Consider the following 14691-nt stretch of genomic DNA (forward strand, 5'->3'; position numbering starts at 1 on the left):
ATTTTGGCAAATATCTGAATATGGATTCGGATATGATAATTATTTAATTTTGGTTGCCGACATTGCACAATCTTCTTGTTTATAAATGCATCAGTAAGTTGTTGACCGACATATTTATGAACACTTTCAAATGTTGAGCTTAGTTATGACAAGAAAGGAACTCTTTCTTGCTGTATTGTTTTCTATGATTCGATGCTATCATCTGTTTACTGACTTTTTCAACAATATTTGTGCCGATCAATTTTTTTTCTGCCTTCGTTCCTACCCTTCCTATAAAGGTCAACTTATTCCCAGGAGATGAGATTGTTGCCGTCAATGGCATTGCTGTAACAACGTTTGATTACCGTGAAGCCTGCAACTACTTTCAGGGCCTGAAACAGCATACTGAAATACAGCTTTCCATTTCCGACACAGGTGACGGAGATAAAGGCGTAGTGGGCAAGAGGGAGAAGCGACAAAGACTTAAATGCTTCATTTCAGACGTGGCTGGAAGTTAGAATCTATCAAATTGAGGAATTTTCAGATTGAAGAAAAGCGAATATTTCATAATTGTTCATTTTGCATTTGCCAAATGCTTTTGGAAAGAATAACATTGAATCTTTCAAACTTTTCCATAATTAAGCTCACCATATTTTGTTTTTTGCCAGGCTCAGAGGGAAAAATCCCGTCACCGAGAGATCCTGGCACCAATGGCATCCCAAAGGAGGATACTTTTCTGGGTCGAGGTCATCGAGAGCAAATGTTGGTTATTCCAAGGTCATATGTGAAAGATTGTCCTCAGGTGATGCCAAAAACAGAAGAGCTGCAGCAAGATTTTCTTCCTCCTCCAAAGGAGATTTCAAGTGATTTTGAGGACTTTGGGGAAAATGAAGAGTTGCATGATGGAAAAGGAGTGATGGAAGGCACGAAACGAAAAAGGAGTATTGAGGAAAGGAAATACATTTATAATGCATTGGAGGGTACAGAGAACAGGCAGAAAATGTGTGAAATTGATAGAAATAGAGATTTCGATGAAAATATCGAGAAAGATGAAGAAAAGGAAGGTAAGCAAAGCATAGGATTTACAGCATCGCTTGGGGATCGGGCAGCAGAAAGTGTTGAGATCGAGAGGAGTGAAGAAATTGTGAAGTTCTCAAAGGGACATGAATCGTTGGAAACTGACTCAGGTCAAGAAAAAAAGGCACAGGAACAATGGACAAATGATAAAGTGCTCACGAAAGATTATATCGCGGAAGGAAGCAAGATGGAAGCGTGTGCCCTCAGCAAAGGGAAGACAATTGGAGGTTTTCGAGATAATTTTTTCGGAATCGAGGAAGGAAGAGAAAATGATTATTATGATGAGAATCATAAATATGAGTGTTGGGCGGAAAAAGATTCAATCAAGAAGGAATGGAAAGACGCATTTGCAGTTAATGATGGTGGAATGGAGAGTATGAATGAAGCCAAACCTGAAGGTAATGTAGTGGAAGAAAGGACTCATCATGCATTTGATAATGTTAAGTCATTATGTTGTGATGGAGAATCAGGCTTGGTCACAGCCAGTGCCACACCCAATCTCTCTTCTGTCCTTTATCCTCCAAGCTCAGCCCTCTCTATGTATGCTTCGGCATGGGATTCAGAGACCGGATCAACAGATGAGTTTAGCTCTGAATCTAGTGAAATTTTAGAGGTTTTTAATTTGGTGGAAGAAGACAGTGGTCCACTGGCTATAATTAGCAATGAAAGGTGTGCAGCAATTGATGATCCCAACAATTTGGTCAAAGATGGCGCTCAAGAAACTCAAGAATATAGTTTCGTCCCTGCACTCCATTGTCGTCAAGACATTTTGTCTAATACGTCTGTCACTGGAGCACCGTTGTGTAACCTGTTTTTTGAAGACTCCGCAACACGCCCTGTTGTGCAAAAGATATCGAAGAATAGTTCAATGGTTATGTCATCAGATTACAATCAACAGGTTGAAAAGCAAAGTGCACTGGATGAAGAGAGCACTGGAGCTGTAAATGTTCCTGCTTTATCAGATTCTGAATCTGAGCCGGAAGTGTTTGTTACTGTGCTGCCTCGAGAATCAACAGAGTTGCAGCAGGACATTGATACAGAAGGGAATAATATGAAAAATGACTTCATCGGACCTGTTGCATTAAAGTCAGAGAATCTCCAAAATATGAAAGGTATGTTTTTATGCCTCCACCGATGAAGTCTTTATGTGTTCAGGCTATCCGTCCGTGATAGATTTTCGTTCCCGCGATAACTTAAGAACGGCTGAAGGGAACTAAGTCAAACTCGGTCCAAGTATGTATAATGACTCAAAGATGAATTAATTCGATTATGGGTTCAAAAGCCCAAAGGTCAGAGGCCTGTTAGCTAAAAATTCTGTTACCCAGCTAACTTGTGAACCAGTGATGGGATTTCGACCAAACTTCATATACAGTGCATGCAGAAAGTATTCAGACCCCTTCACTTTTTTCACATTTTGTTATGTTGCAGCCTTATGCTGAAATCGTTTAAATTCATTTTTTTCCCTCATCAATCTGCACTCAATACCCCATAATGACAAAGAGAAAACAGGATTTTAGAAAATTGTGGAAATTTATTAAAAAGAAAAAACTGGAATATCACATTGACATAAGTATTCAGACCCTTTGCTATTACACTTGAAATTTAACTGAGGTGCCGCCCATTTCTCTTGATCATCTTTGAGATGTTTCTACACCTTGGTTTGAGTCCACCTATGGTAAATTCAATTGATTGGACATGATTTGGAAAGTCACAGACCTGTCTATATAAGGTCTCACAGCTGACTATCCATGTCAGAGCAAAAACCAAGCCATGAGGTCGAAGGAACTGCCTGCAGAGCTCAGAGACAGGATTGTGTCGAGGCACATATCTGGGGAAGCCTACAAAAAAAAATTCTGCTGCATTGAATGTTCCCAAGAGCACAGTGGCCTCCATAATTCTTACATGGAAGAAGTTTGGAACAACCAGGACCCTTCCTCGAGCTGGCCGCCCGGCCAAACTGAGCAATCGGGGGAGAAGGGCCTTGGTAAGAGAGGTGAACAAGAACCCGCTGGTCACTCTGGCTGAACTCCAGAGATCCTGTGTGGAGATTGGAGAAACCTCCAGAAGGACAACCATCACTGCAACACTCCACCGATCTGGGCTTTATGGAAGAGTGGCCAGACGGAAGCCTCTCCTCAGTGAAAGGCACATGAAAGCCCGCTTGGAGTTTGCAAAAAAGTACATAAAGGATAAAGAAAAAGCACCTAACAAGATTCTGTGGGCTTTCATGTGTCTTTCACTGAGGAGAGGCTTCCGTCTGGCCACTCTGCCATAAAGCCCAGATCAGTGGAGTGTTGCAGTGATGGTTGTCCTTCTGGAAGATTCTCCCATCTCCACACTGGATCTCTGGAGCTCAGCCAGAGTGACCATCGTGTTCTTGGTCACCTCTCTTACCAAGGCCCTTCTCCCCCGATTGCTCAGTTGGGCCGGGCGGCCAGCTCAAGGAAGAGTCCTGGTTCTTCCAAACTTCTTCCATTTAAGAATTATGGAGGCCACTGTGCTCTTGGGAACCTTCAATGCAGCAGAGATTTTTTTTTGTCGGCTTCCCCAAATCTGTGCCTCAACACAATCCTGTCTCTGAGCTCTCCAGGCAGTTCTCCGACCTCATGGCTTGGTTTTTGCTCTGATATGCATTGTCAGCTGTGAGACCTTATATAGACAGGTGTGTCCCTTTCCAAATCATGTCCAATCAATTGAATTTACCACAGGTGGACTCCAATCAAGGTGTAGAAACATCTCAAAGTTGATCAAGATAAATGGGAGGCACCTGAGCTAAATTTCAAGTGTCATAGCAAAGGGTATGAATACTTATGTCAATGTGATATTTCAGTTTTTTCTTTTTAATAAATTTGCATAACTTTCTAAAATCCTGTTTTCTCTTTGTCATTATGGGGGTATTGAGTGTAGATTGATGAGGGAAAAAATGAATTTAAACGATTTCAGCATAAAGCTGCAACATAACAAAATGTGAAAAAAGTGAAGGGGTCTGAATACTTTCTGAATGCACTGTAAGTATACATTATGATGCAAAGATGAACTGATTAGATTTCAGCATCAAGAAGTCAAAAGTCAGAGTCTAATGGTTTTTGTTACTCACGATAACTTAAGAACGGTTGAAGGGAACAAAGTCAAACTTGGTACAAGTGTGTATAATGATGTAAAGATAAACTGATTAGATTATGGGGTCAAGGGTCAGAAGTCCCTTTCAGTAAAAATTCTGCCACTGCACTAACTTGTGACTCAGTGATGGGATTTTGACCAAATTTTGTATAAGTGTATATTATGATGCAAAAAATGAACTTAAATCGATTTCGGTATCAAAGGTCCGAGGTCATGTCAGGTAAACATATGACACTTAAAAATAGCTGAAGGGATTTAAATCAAACTTGGTACAAGTATATATAATGATGTAATAATGTGGTTGGAGGCATATGGGTCGATGTCGAAGAGTGCCGTTCGAGTTATTTTATTCATTCAAAGTCTTTCCAGTGAACTACAGACTTGGCATTTAATATGGATTATTTTTTTTGTGGGGGTGAACTTACTTTTCAAGATGTCTTAGAACCAAAAGTTCATTGGAATTATGTTGAAATTATTCTAGATTTTGTTAATGTGACATTTAAAAGAAACAAAAACCACATTTGACATTTCGAAACAAATAAATTGATCCTTGAAAGTGATGTCAACTGATATCGAACTCAATTCATGGACAGTACTGTGTTAAACTTCTGTACGTTTTCCAGAAGTATCTCTTTATTTTGCACATTAGCCAAATTTTTTTTTAACAAAAACAAAAGTTAAATTACGACTGGGATTACAGACAGTAAAATTACAGTTCAGTACTTCGTGTAACCCCCACGAGCATTCAGGAGAGCACGTACACGTTGAGGCATGCTGTTCACGAGATTTGCCAAGGTTTGGACAGGAATCGCTTGCCATGCAGTGACAATAGCCTGCTGCAATTCACGCACAGAGGTCGGCTGCTGGTCCAAGTGGTCGATTTGACGCGTTAATTCTGCCCACAAGTTCTCTATCGGATTCATATCCGGGGACATGGCAGGCCACTCCATATGCTCTACACCACGGTCAGCAAGAAAGTGTTGGATCATGCGAGCACGATGAGGCCGTGCATTGTCATCTTGGAAGACAAAGTTTCCTCGAAAGGCTGCACGAGCAAATGGAAGCAATGTTTCTTCCAGAATGGCCCTGTACTTGAACTGGTTCAGGTTTCCATTCAGAACAACCAGGTCAGTTTTGCCCCCTGCATGAAAAGCAGCCCAAACGGTCACCCCAACACCTCCAGCTTGGACTCTTGGCACTATACAATCTTTGTTGTAGGCTTCATGCACTTGTCTGCGCACTCGGACGCGGCCATCTTGACGATAGACCAGAAATCTAGACTCGTCACTGAAGATCACGTGATTCCAGTGTCCTGGCTGCCATTGACGGTGCTCTCTGGCCCACTGCAATCGGCGCTGGCGATGTTGTCTGGTCAGGCGTGGCTTTCTCAGGGGACGCCTGGCACGATAGCCTGCTTGAACCAGTCGTTGGTTGACTAGCCTTCTGGATACAGGCACATTTGTCAGTTGCTGCCACTCAGCCCTAAGCCGATTAGCTGACTTGGTACGGCCATTGCGGACTAACCGGTGCAGCTGGCGATCATCCCTCCTTGTGGTTCTGCGGGGACGTCCTGGCCTCGGTATTGGAGTAGGGACACCCCTCTGAGCATTTCGTTTCAGGATCTTTGACACCTGACCTTGAGTGATGCCATACTGCCGAGCAATGGCACGCTGTTTCATGCCGTAATTTCGTAAAGCCACCACTCCATGACAAACAGCATTGTCGAGTTGACGGACCATCTCCAGAGGAAGCGGCAATAACTTTTGGAGATGTGCGGCAGTTGTTTTCCACTAATACAGAACGCAACAACCCTTGTATACCCAACTGTGAAGCCAATCATCAAATGCACCTGTCCGTACATTTTGTCACGCCACCTGTGATATAATCCTGTTGTTGACTTCTTGCTGCGACAGACAATCGGTGACATGGTTCTTTTAACAAATAAATCACCAAAGTGTAAAAGAAACTCACCAGATTGATATTCTGAGTGAAGAAAGTAAACCCAAGTCAAGAAAAAAAATATATTCCATATTAAATGCCAAGTCTGTAGATGCAAATTATGATGAACTTTGTTTTTAAGCTCTTTTTCCTTTTTTCGACCATGTCTATTTCTTTCCCTAGGTTATTCTACCAGCTTCCTGCTTCATCTCTCTCAGTGCCCAAGTGCCTCTTCCTCCGACTTCTTTGATCATCAGCTGAAGTTGTCTTCCGACCTGATTTCCATATCTTCCACAAATCCCTTGCCCAGCAAACCAGTTACTCCTGTTTGGCCAGAACCTTCACAGCCATATTCAAAACCACACTCTACTATAGTTAGCCAACCTCTTATGCCTGCACAGGTGCTGGGATCACTAGGACAGGAGATGAAAATGAGTGATGATTTAATCAGTGTGAACATTGATGTTGAAGAGCAGAACAAAAACAGGGTGAAGGAGCAGTCTGGTGTAGAGGAAAGGTTGATGGAATGTGAAATGGACATATTTTCTGGTCTAGGGATGACGGTGGTAGTAGACGGCGAGAAACAAACAGAGAGGGAAAATGATGATATGAACTATTTGGAAAATCTACAGCGTCAGAATGACAATAAAGTGCATTTAGAAGATGAAAAAGGCAACCAGATGGAGGCATGGAAGGGGGAGAATACAAAGCACAAGGAGAATATGAATAAAGAAAATTGGAGGGACAATGAGGAGGAATGCACTCGTGCTTCAAAATGTAAGAATTGGAAGATTGGAGAGAAAGGAGAAAGGAAAGATGTTGAAACAACAACAAGTGAAGACACGGCTATGGAGGAACTACAGAAAGATGCTAATGACAATAAGCTTACTATGTTTTGCAGAAAGATATCATCTGATTCGGATACACATTCAAGCGGTCCGAGCCTTCCATCCAGTGCAGCACCAAGCCTCCCACCAAGTCCACCTCCACTATCGGACAATTCCAATGTAGAGAATGACCAGCTTTTGGCTTCATCTGATGATCAATGGTTTATTTCTCCTTTGGTCTTCGGTAGTTTGCAGACGTCACCACAATTGCCACCTCTCATATCTGCAGAACCAACGGAGGTGCAGGACAGTGAATTCTCTGAAAAAATTGCAAAGGAAATTGTCAATGATGAGGTGAAACTGGTGATGATGGAAGGAAGTGGTCAGCATAATAATTTCAAGGTCGTCAAAGGTAGGACAAGCGGTAACACCATTGGGATTGCTTGTGAGGAAAGGGATGTTGATGACGAAAAAGTTAATTGTTGGAGCAAGTGTGTGAAAGAAGATGTGAGCTGTGCAGAATACCATTCAACACCGTTGGCATTCGCTGATGGTGAGCCACTGGCAACACCAGCAATAATTCATGATGCCAACAATTCAACAAAGCAGCAAACGGATTTGCTTCCAGCTGATTCTGGAGTCACTTTGGCTGAAGTGAAAAACAGCAAAAGTAAAGCAGATTATGACGATTCCAATTTGGTTTCTGTGCAAGCCCTGATTCAATCGTTCGAAGCATTACCAAGGCACAAAGACAGCGACCAATCCAGGAAAACCCACAGAAAACGTCAAGGTGTAAGTTGGCCTTCCTGGAGGCCCCAGTCGCATGAGTCATTGTCTACATTAACGAATTCTTTTGAGGCAAAATCACAGTTGCACCTGTGGCCAAATTCAACAATGGATGTTGGGTATTGGGCAGATGCTGGACATACTGAGAAATTCCTCAACCAGCCCAATGTTTCTTTTCAATTTTCGAAGCCTCTGATGTTTAATCAGGTTGAGGCTTTGAGAGAAAACAGGTTTCACAGTCTGGTATCTGACCCCACGGACATACATGTAGTGGCAAAAGATAACGATGTGTTAAAAGAGCCAGTGGAGGTGCAAGTGAAAGGTGATCAGAATAATGATGACATCACCCCATCTGTCGGACATGACAAGTGCCCGGGAAAGCTACGGCCTTCTTGCAAAGGGCATGAAATTGAGATGAGGAACCCAAATGGAAGAGGTAGCAGATGGAGTGCAGTATTTGAAGTTGAGGCTGAGACCGAGGCATTAGGTGGTGGAAAATCGGAGGTTGTGGTTGAAGAAAGCTGGTCAGTCAGGTACGTGATGAATACTATCGTAATTGTTGCAGTAAAAAAACGTGATGCTAAAATGTTGTTTATCTTGATTCTGTATAGACATAATGTGGTAATATCTATACAACCTAGCTGTTGTTTATTGCTACGTACACTATTGGTTTCTTTAGTTTTGAAGATATTCCAAATTGTTGTTTTTGCTATGCTATTGGATAATTGTTTTGGATCTTGGAGCTATTGTTTGGCTGTTTTGCTGCAATACAAATTGTTTTGCTTTTGGATGTTGGAGACGGCGTGAAGCTGGAAGGTGTGAAAACATTTTGCTACCTCGGAGACATGCTGAATGGAAAAGGTGGATCAGACTCGGCAACGGTTGCTAGAGTGAGATGTGCATGGAAGAAGTTTCGGGAACTGAGTGGCGTGCTGATGATGAGGGGAGTGGCGTTGAAGCTGAAGGGAAAGGTGTATGCTGCATGTGTGAGAAGTGTTATGATTTATGGGAGCGAGACATGGATAATGAACGTAGAGCAGCAACGAAGGCTGGAAAGGGTGGAAATGCGAATGGTTCGGTGGATGTGCGGAGTATCGTTGAGAGAGAGGAAGCCAAATGATGAATTGCGAAAGATGATGGGAATAGAGCCTGTGATGGATGCTGTGAAGAGGAACAGGTTGAGATGGTTTGGTCATGTGTTGAGGAAGGATGAAAGTGACTGGTTGAGAAGAGTGATGGAAATGAATGTAGAAGGAAGTAGAGGACGGGGAAGACCGAGAAAGACTTGGCTAAAGATGGTCGAAGAAGAAATGCGGGCAAGGGGGTTAACAAGGAGAGATGCAGAAAATAGGGCAAAATGGAGAAGGTTTTCATGGGGACCGCAAGGCTAACCCCCGCTCTGGCAGGGAAAATGACCTTAAAATGCCTGTTGTGTATGCCCGATTTTTGTCCTCTGGGTCTAATTTAATTCTTCTATTCTTTCAGTTTCCAAATTGCTTGCTTTTCTTTCATTGACAGTTGCCTGGTCTTCATGTTGGTTTACGTATATTGACTCCCAAGACAGACTCCCATTTCAAAAAGCAAAAGCTAAAACCAAGACGAGATATTCACAGCTTTTATATTTGAACAATCGATGCAACAAGAAATACCTGAGCAACAATAAACAACTGTCAGTCATTTGTTCCAATACTTATGATTACCTAAAATGGGGGGACTGATCATAAAAAGTGTTATTGTTCTACAATGGGAAAACATTCCGTCTATACAGGTTGTTTTTTTTCAAAAAGAGTGATACAACTTTAAATGTTTATTTACAAAGAAACAGAAACCTCAGGAATGTGAACCAAACATTTCTTGAAAGCTTATGACGTGGTATTTTCTATCGATGATTGCTGTAAGTTGCAGTAAGTCACTGCTCGAGTTAGCGAGAGCCCAAGGTCTGAAATTGGCATCGATGCAAAATCCTTGTAATTGACGTTCTCGATGTGTGCCCCTCCGCGGCATTGATCCGTTCAGACAGGCATTGATCCTGACGCCAAAGTTCTGTCCAACTTTCCTGTAGGTGTGGCACTGCCAGGAGGTAGTCGGACACCTCCTGCTTCCGATCATCCTGTGTGGCAGGGCAGGTGACGTAGACAAAGCCCTTGGCAGCCCCCCAGAACCAGTAGTCCAGATGGTTCAATTCTGGGCTATGGGGTGCCCAGTCATGAGCGGTACCCAGGGCAATGAGGCGGTTTCTGAAGAGCTGCTGCAGGAAAGTGATGGTGTCACCAGCTGTATGTCGGGGTGCATTATCCTGCATAAACCAGGTCACGCTGAGCTGGTTTGGGGTGACCTTTTGGGCTAGATCATTATGGAACTTCTGGAGCACGGCCCGGTCGCGCTCACCGTCGATCGTCACCGTCCTGCTGTTGTCTTTCTCAAACCGGTAAGGCCCTAGCATTTCCCATCTCGCATTGAAGGCACAGAAGCATGTGACCTTAGGCCCTTTCAGGTACCTCTCAGTGAACTCAGGTGGGTCTGCCCCCCAGAAAATGTTGTGGTTGTCGATGCCACTGTTCATACCACAGAGCCACCACTTTTGTCTTCTGCTCCACTGTCAAAGGCATAGTTGCGCTACGGAGCTAGAAATCCCAGGGAACAAATACCACGATAACACCACCAAACCCTGAAAAGGAAAACGGTACAGGTAAAAACACAAAGAAATGGCAGGAAGTCAAAGAGGGGGGGGGGGGTGGAGGAGGATGGAAGGAGGAGCTACTGTGGGCCAGATGAGGATTTTATCAGCTTAAATTTTTATTTTTATCATTTTATCAGTTTATCATTGATTTAATCAGTTTATTGAGGATTTATCAGCAGTTTCTGCATGAGTTGTGACCAATAGAGGGCGCTTTCCACACGTCCATCCTATTTTGGCACCCATTCCACCATTTATGAGGATATTGCAACCAGGGTAAACAAGATATTACAAGTTAAAAATATCCTTCTGGCTTTCAGGTGCAGGCATTTGGTTTGTAGTCCACAACCTTGCTGAAGCCGATACGTCTACCCTGGCATGCAGTAAACATTTTATATCCCATTGACATCCAATTTCCAGCCACGTGTTGAAGCGTGGAATTTTAGGGATGCTTGGATAAGGCCACACCATTATAAATGGGGTTCTGCTCCTTCAATCACAACTAGCAATATCTAGTATAATACGGATGTATGTGAGCAGTTATTTGAGCATTAATCTAACTGGTGCACTTCCGGTGGAGCACCATCTTGCACAAATGAAGCCTCAAGTACCATTCCACAATGTTTATTGGGTTTGACACCGGTAATCTGCAGGCTCAACCAAGGTGACATTAATGGCCAATGACGGGCGAACAGAAAGTGGCAATGTGACCATGTAGGAAATGACAGTCAGCTATTGCACGCATTACTTGTAATAATAATAATTCATTTATTTTGTATAGCGCTTTTCATGAAGCCCAAAGGCGCTTTGACAGAGTGCAAAACATAATGCATAACAAAACATGAAAACAACAATTGCAAAAAGACAAGAATCAATAGGGAAATATTTAAAGCAAAAGGAGGGAGAAGGAGAAGTGATAGTCAGGGGTTAAATGCTGTGGGTTGAATGTTGAATGCAGTGCTGAACAGGTGGGTCTTTAGTGATGTTTTGAATGTGGTGAGTGAGGAGGAGTCTCTGATGGTGTGAGATAGTGAGTTCCAGAGGGTGGGAGCAGCGATGGAGAAGGCCCTGTCCCCCCAGGATCTGAATTTGGTCCGGATGGGGGGGGGGTCAGGAGGTTGGTACCAGCAGAGAGGAGGTTGCGGGTGGGAGTGTGTCTGGAGAGGAGGTCAGCCAGGTAGGATGGGGCCAGGTTATGGAGGGCTTTGTAGGTCAAGAGGAGGATTTTGTACTGGATTCTCTGGGAGATGGGGAGCCAGTGAAGCTTGTAAAGGATGGGGGTGATGTGGTCACGGGTCCGGGAATGGGTGAGTAGACGGGCAGCGGAGTTCTGAATGTATTGGAGTTTATTGGTGATTGCTGAGGGTGAACCATAGAGGAGGCTATTGCAGACGGGAGGTGATGAAGGCGTGGATGAGGGTTTCTGCAGCCGTGGAGGAGAGGGATGAGCGGAGACGGGCAATGTTTTTCAGGTGAAAGAAGGCTGTCTTTGTGATCTGTTTAGTGTATTTGTCGAAGGAGAGGGTTTGGTCAAAGATGACGCCAAGATTCCGGATGAGAGGGGAGGTGGATACTGGGATACCGTCGATGTTGAGGGCAAAGTTATGGGTGGATTTTGTGAGCGTTTTTGGGCCAATGATGATTATTTCAGATTTATCACAGTTAAGTTTAAGGAAGTTGATTTGAAGCCAGGATTTTATTTCAGAGATGCAGTTTGTCAGGATAGAGTGGGTGTCGGCGGACACTGACTTGGTGGAGATGAAAAGCTGGATGTCATCGGCGAAGCAGTGGAATTGGAGACCATGACGGCGGATTAAGTGACCAAGGGGGGACAGGTAAAGGATGAAGAGGAGGGGGCCAAGAACTGAACCTTGGGGGACACCTTGGGGGAGGAGAGCAGTGGGGGATTTGCAGTTATTGATGGAGATGAACTGGCGTCTGTCAGAGAGGTATGATTTAATCCAAGAGAGGGCAGTGCCGGTAACGTTAAAGGTGGATTCAAGTCGGGTGAGGAGGATGGTGTGATCGATGGTGTCAAAGGCAGCGCTGAGGTCGAGGAGGACGAGAATGTTGAGGTTGCCAGCGTCAGAGGAGAGGAGAAGGTCGTTGGTGATTTTGAGGAGAGCAGTTTCAGTACTGTGGTTGGAGCGGAATCCGGATTGGAATGTTTCATACAGGTTATTGGCAGAGAGGTGATGTTTGAGTTGAGCGGCTACAGCGCATTCCAAAACTTTTGACAGAAAGGGTAGGTTGGAGATGGGTCTGAAGTTATTTAGGGTGTCAGGGTTGAGTCCAGGTTTTTTCAGAATGGGGGTAACAGCAGCAATTTTGAGGAATGGTGGGACGATGCCTGTAGACAGGGAGGAGTTTATTGTTGCAATGATAAGTGGAGAGAGAGCAGGGAGGAGTTTATTGTTGCAATGATAAGTGGAGAGAGAGCAGGGAGGGAGGCCTTGACAAAGCTGGAGGGGATGGGGTCAAGAGTGCAGGTGGCAGTTTTCATTCCTATGAGGAGTTCAGAGAGGTCAGTAGGGGAGACCGGGGAGAATTGAGACAGGAGAAGGCACGATAAGGGGGGGCGGGTGGTTGGAGGGGGAGCGGGTGCGGCGGTGGTCAAGCTGTTGTAGATGTTGTCAATTTTGCGTTGGAAGAAAGAAAGGAAGGAGATGCAGTTGTCTACTGTGAATGACTGGGTGGTGGTGTCCAGGGGGCGGAGGAGTTTGTTTATTGTCGAGAAGAGTGCTTTTGGGTTTCCGGAGCCAGAGTGGATAATTTGAGAGTAGTAGGCGGAGCGGGCGTGGGAGAGGGCATCTTTGTGGTGTTGTAGGTGGTCCTTGTAGGTAGGTGAGCAGACAAGGTCCAAGATGTGACCACGGATATGCGTAGGAAAGTTGACATGTTGAGTGAGGTTAAAGCAGGTGAGTAAATCAGTGAAGTCAGTGGTTATTGTGGAGTCAGTGGAGTCCATGTGGATATTGAAATCATTGAGGGGGAGAGGGAACATAGCTGGGTCAGAAAGTAGGAGAAGTCAGACAGGAATAATGGGTGTGGTTTGGGAGGGCGGTAGACGACAGCCATGACTGACTGCGTGCGACCAGAGAGTTTAAAAGTCAGGTGTTCAAAGGATGAGGCGATGGGGATGAGGCTGGTCCTGATGTCTTGACGGTGGATAACGGCAATTCCACCACCTCGGCCCTCCGAGCGTGGTTTATTGATGTAGGAATATCCATTGGGTGTGGTGAGGTTGAGTGTGTAGTAGTCCAGAGGTTGTTGCCAGGTTTTGGTGAGACAGAGAAAGTCCAGTTTGTTATCCAGGATGTATTCGTTCAGGATGAGGCATTTGTTGTTGAGGGACCGGGTGTTGAACAGGGTGAGCTTGATGTTGTTTTGAACAGCAGGGATGAATTCAGGTGATTTAGCCAGGGTTCGTAGGCAGGAGGTGCGATTTTGTGCGTTGCCGTGACGAGGTGCGCTGGGACGAAGAGTGGGAGTGCGCTGAGCCGACCAGAGGACGGGGATGGAGTGACCTGATTGTACATATACAAACTTACGACCGGAGCCACGGTGAATGTACCTGGGTCGTTGGAGGAGTCCATTTGATTTGATGGCAGAGATGCATGATGGGGTGGAGCGGGTATTGAGCAGAAGGAGCCTTGCGGCGGAGTACCACAGAGCCATGCCAGGCAGGAGCGGAGAGACGAGACGGGGCCAAGGTTGAGGAGGTGAAACAATGGTCCCAACCCACGGGAGCAGGCCCAAGGCAACGAAGGAGACGAAGGAGCCAGGTAGGTGAAGCCAGGAGCAGAGTCGGGACCAAGCAGAGGGCAGACAGGAGCAAAGAGACGATCACGAGGCCAAGGTTGATCACGGCAAAGCGGGAAATGCAGCGGCAATCAACCGCCGCCGCTACAAATCAAGATCACGGTGGGAAAACCGCCGCCACACCGCTGCGAAGGACACAACCCACGAGAGCGTGCCCGAGGAAACAGCGAGCAGGCGAAGCAGCCGGGTAGGCGAAGCAGGGAGCAGAGCCGGGACTATGCGGAGGGCAGACTCAATGGCCAAAAAATCCGCACGACCACCAAAAAAGCAAGCCACAGACAGTGGCCCGGTCGAAGAAGCGGCGAGCATGTGACGCCTGCGTCCTCTTCAGCGACGAGGACGCTTGTAATCTTGCTATGAATTCGATATACAATGTTTGATACCTAGATTGAATTATGGCCTATTTTGTGTGTCAGTTGTTTATTGAGGATTTATTTTAGACTTTGCTGACTTTGTAGTTTGCCC

At 44.9% G+C, this 14691-nt stretch overlaps 1 protein-coding gene across 1 annotated transcript in view; it reads left to right on the forward strand.

Moving 5' to 3' along the window:
* Nucleotides 1–14691, forward strand: part of LOC137421999 (uncharacterized) — a 45025-nt gene that overhangs the window by 16875 nt on the left and 13459 nt on the right. Inside the window, exons 3-5 of the mRNA XM_068108649.2 lie at nt 279–414; nt 648–2168; nt 6298–8260. Coding sequence (XP_067964750.2) covers nt 279–414; nt 648–2168; nt 6298–8260 — 3620 coding nt within the window. The remainder of the gene's footprint in view (nt 1–278; nt 415–647; nt 2169–6297; nt 8261–14691) is intronic.

Source organism: Myxine glutinosa, chromosome 2, assembly GCF_964187855.1.
Source record: "Myxine glutinosa chromosome 2, kmMyxGlut1.1, whole genome shotgun sequence".
NCBI lineage: Eukaryota > Metazoa > Chordata > Myxini > Myxiniformes > Myxinidae > Myxine > Myxine glutinosa.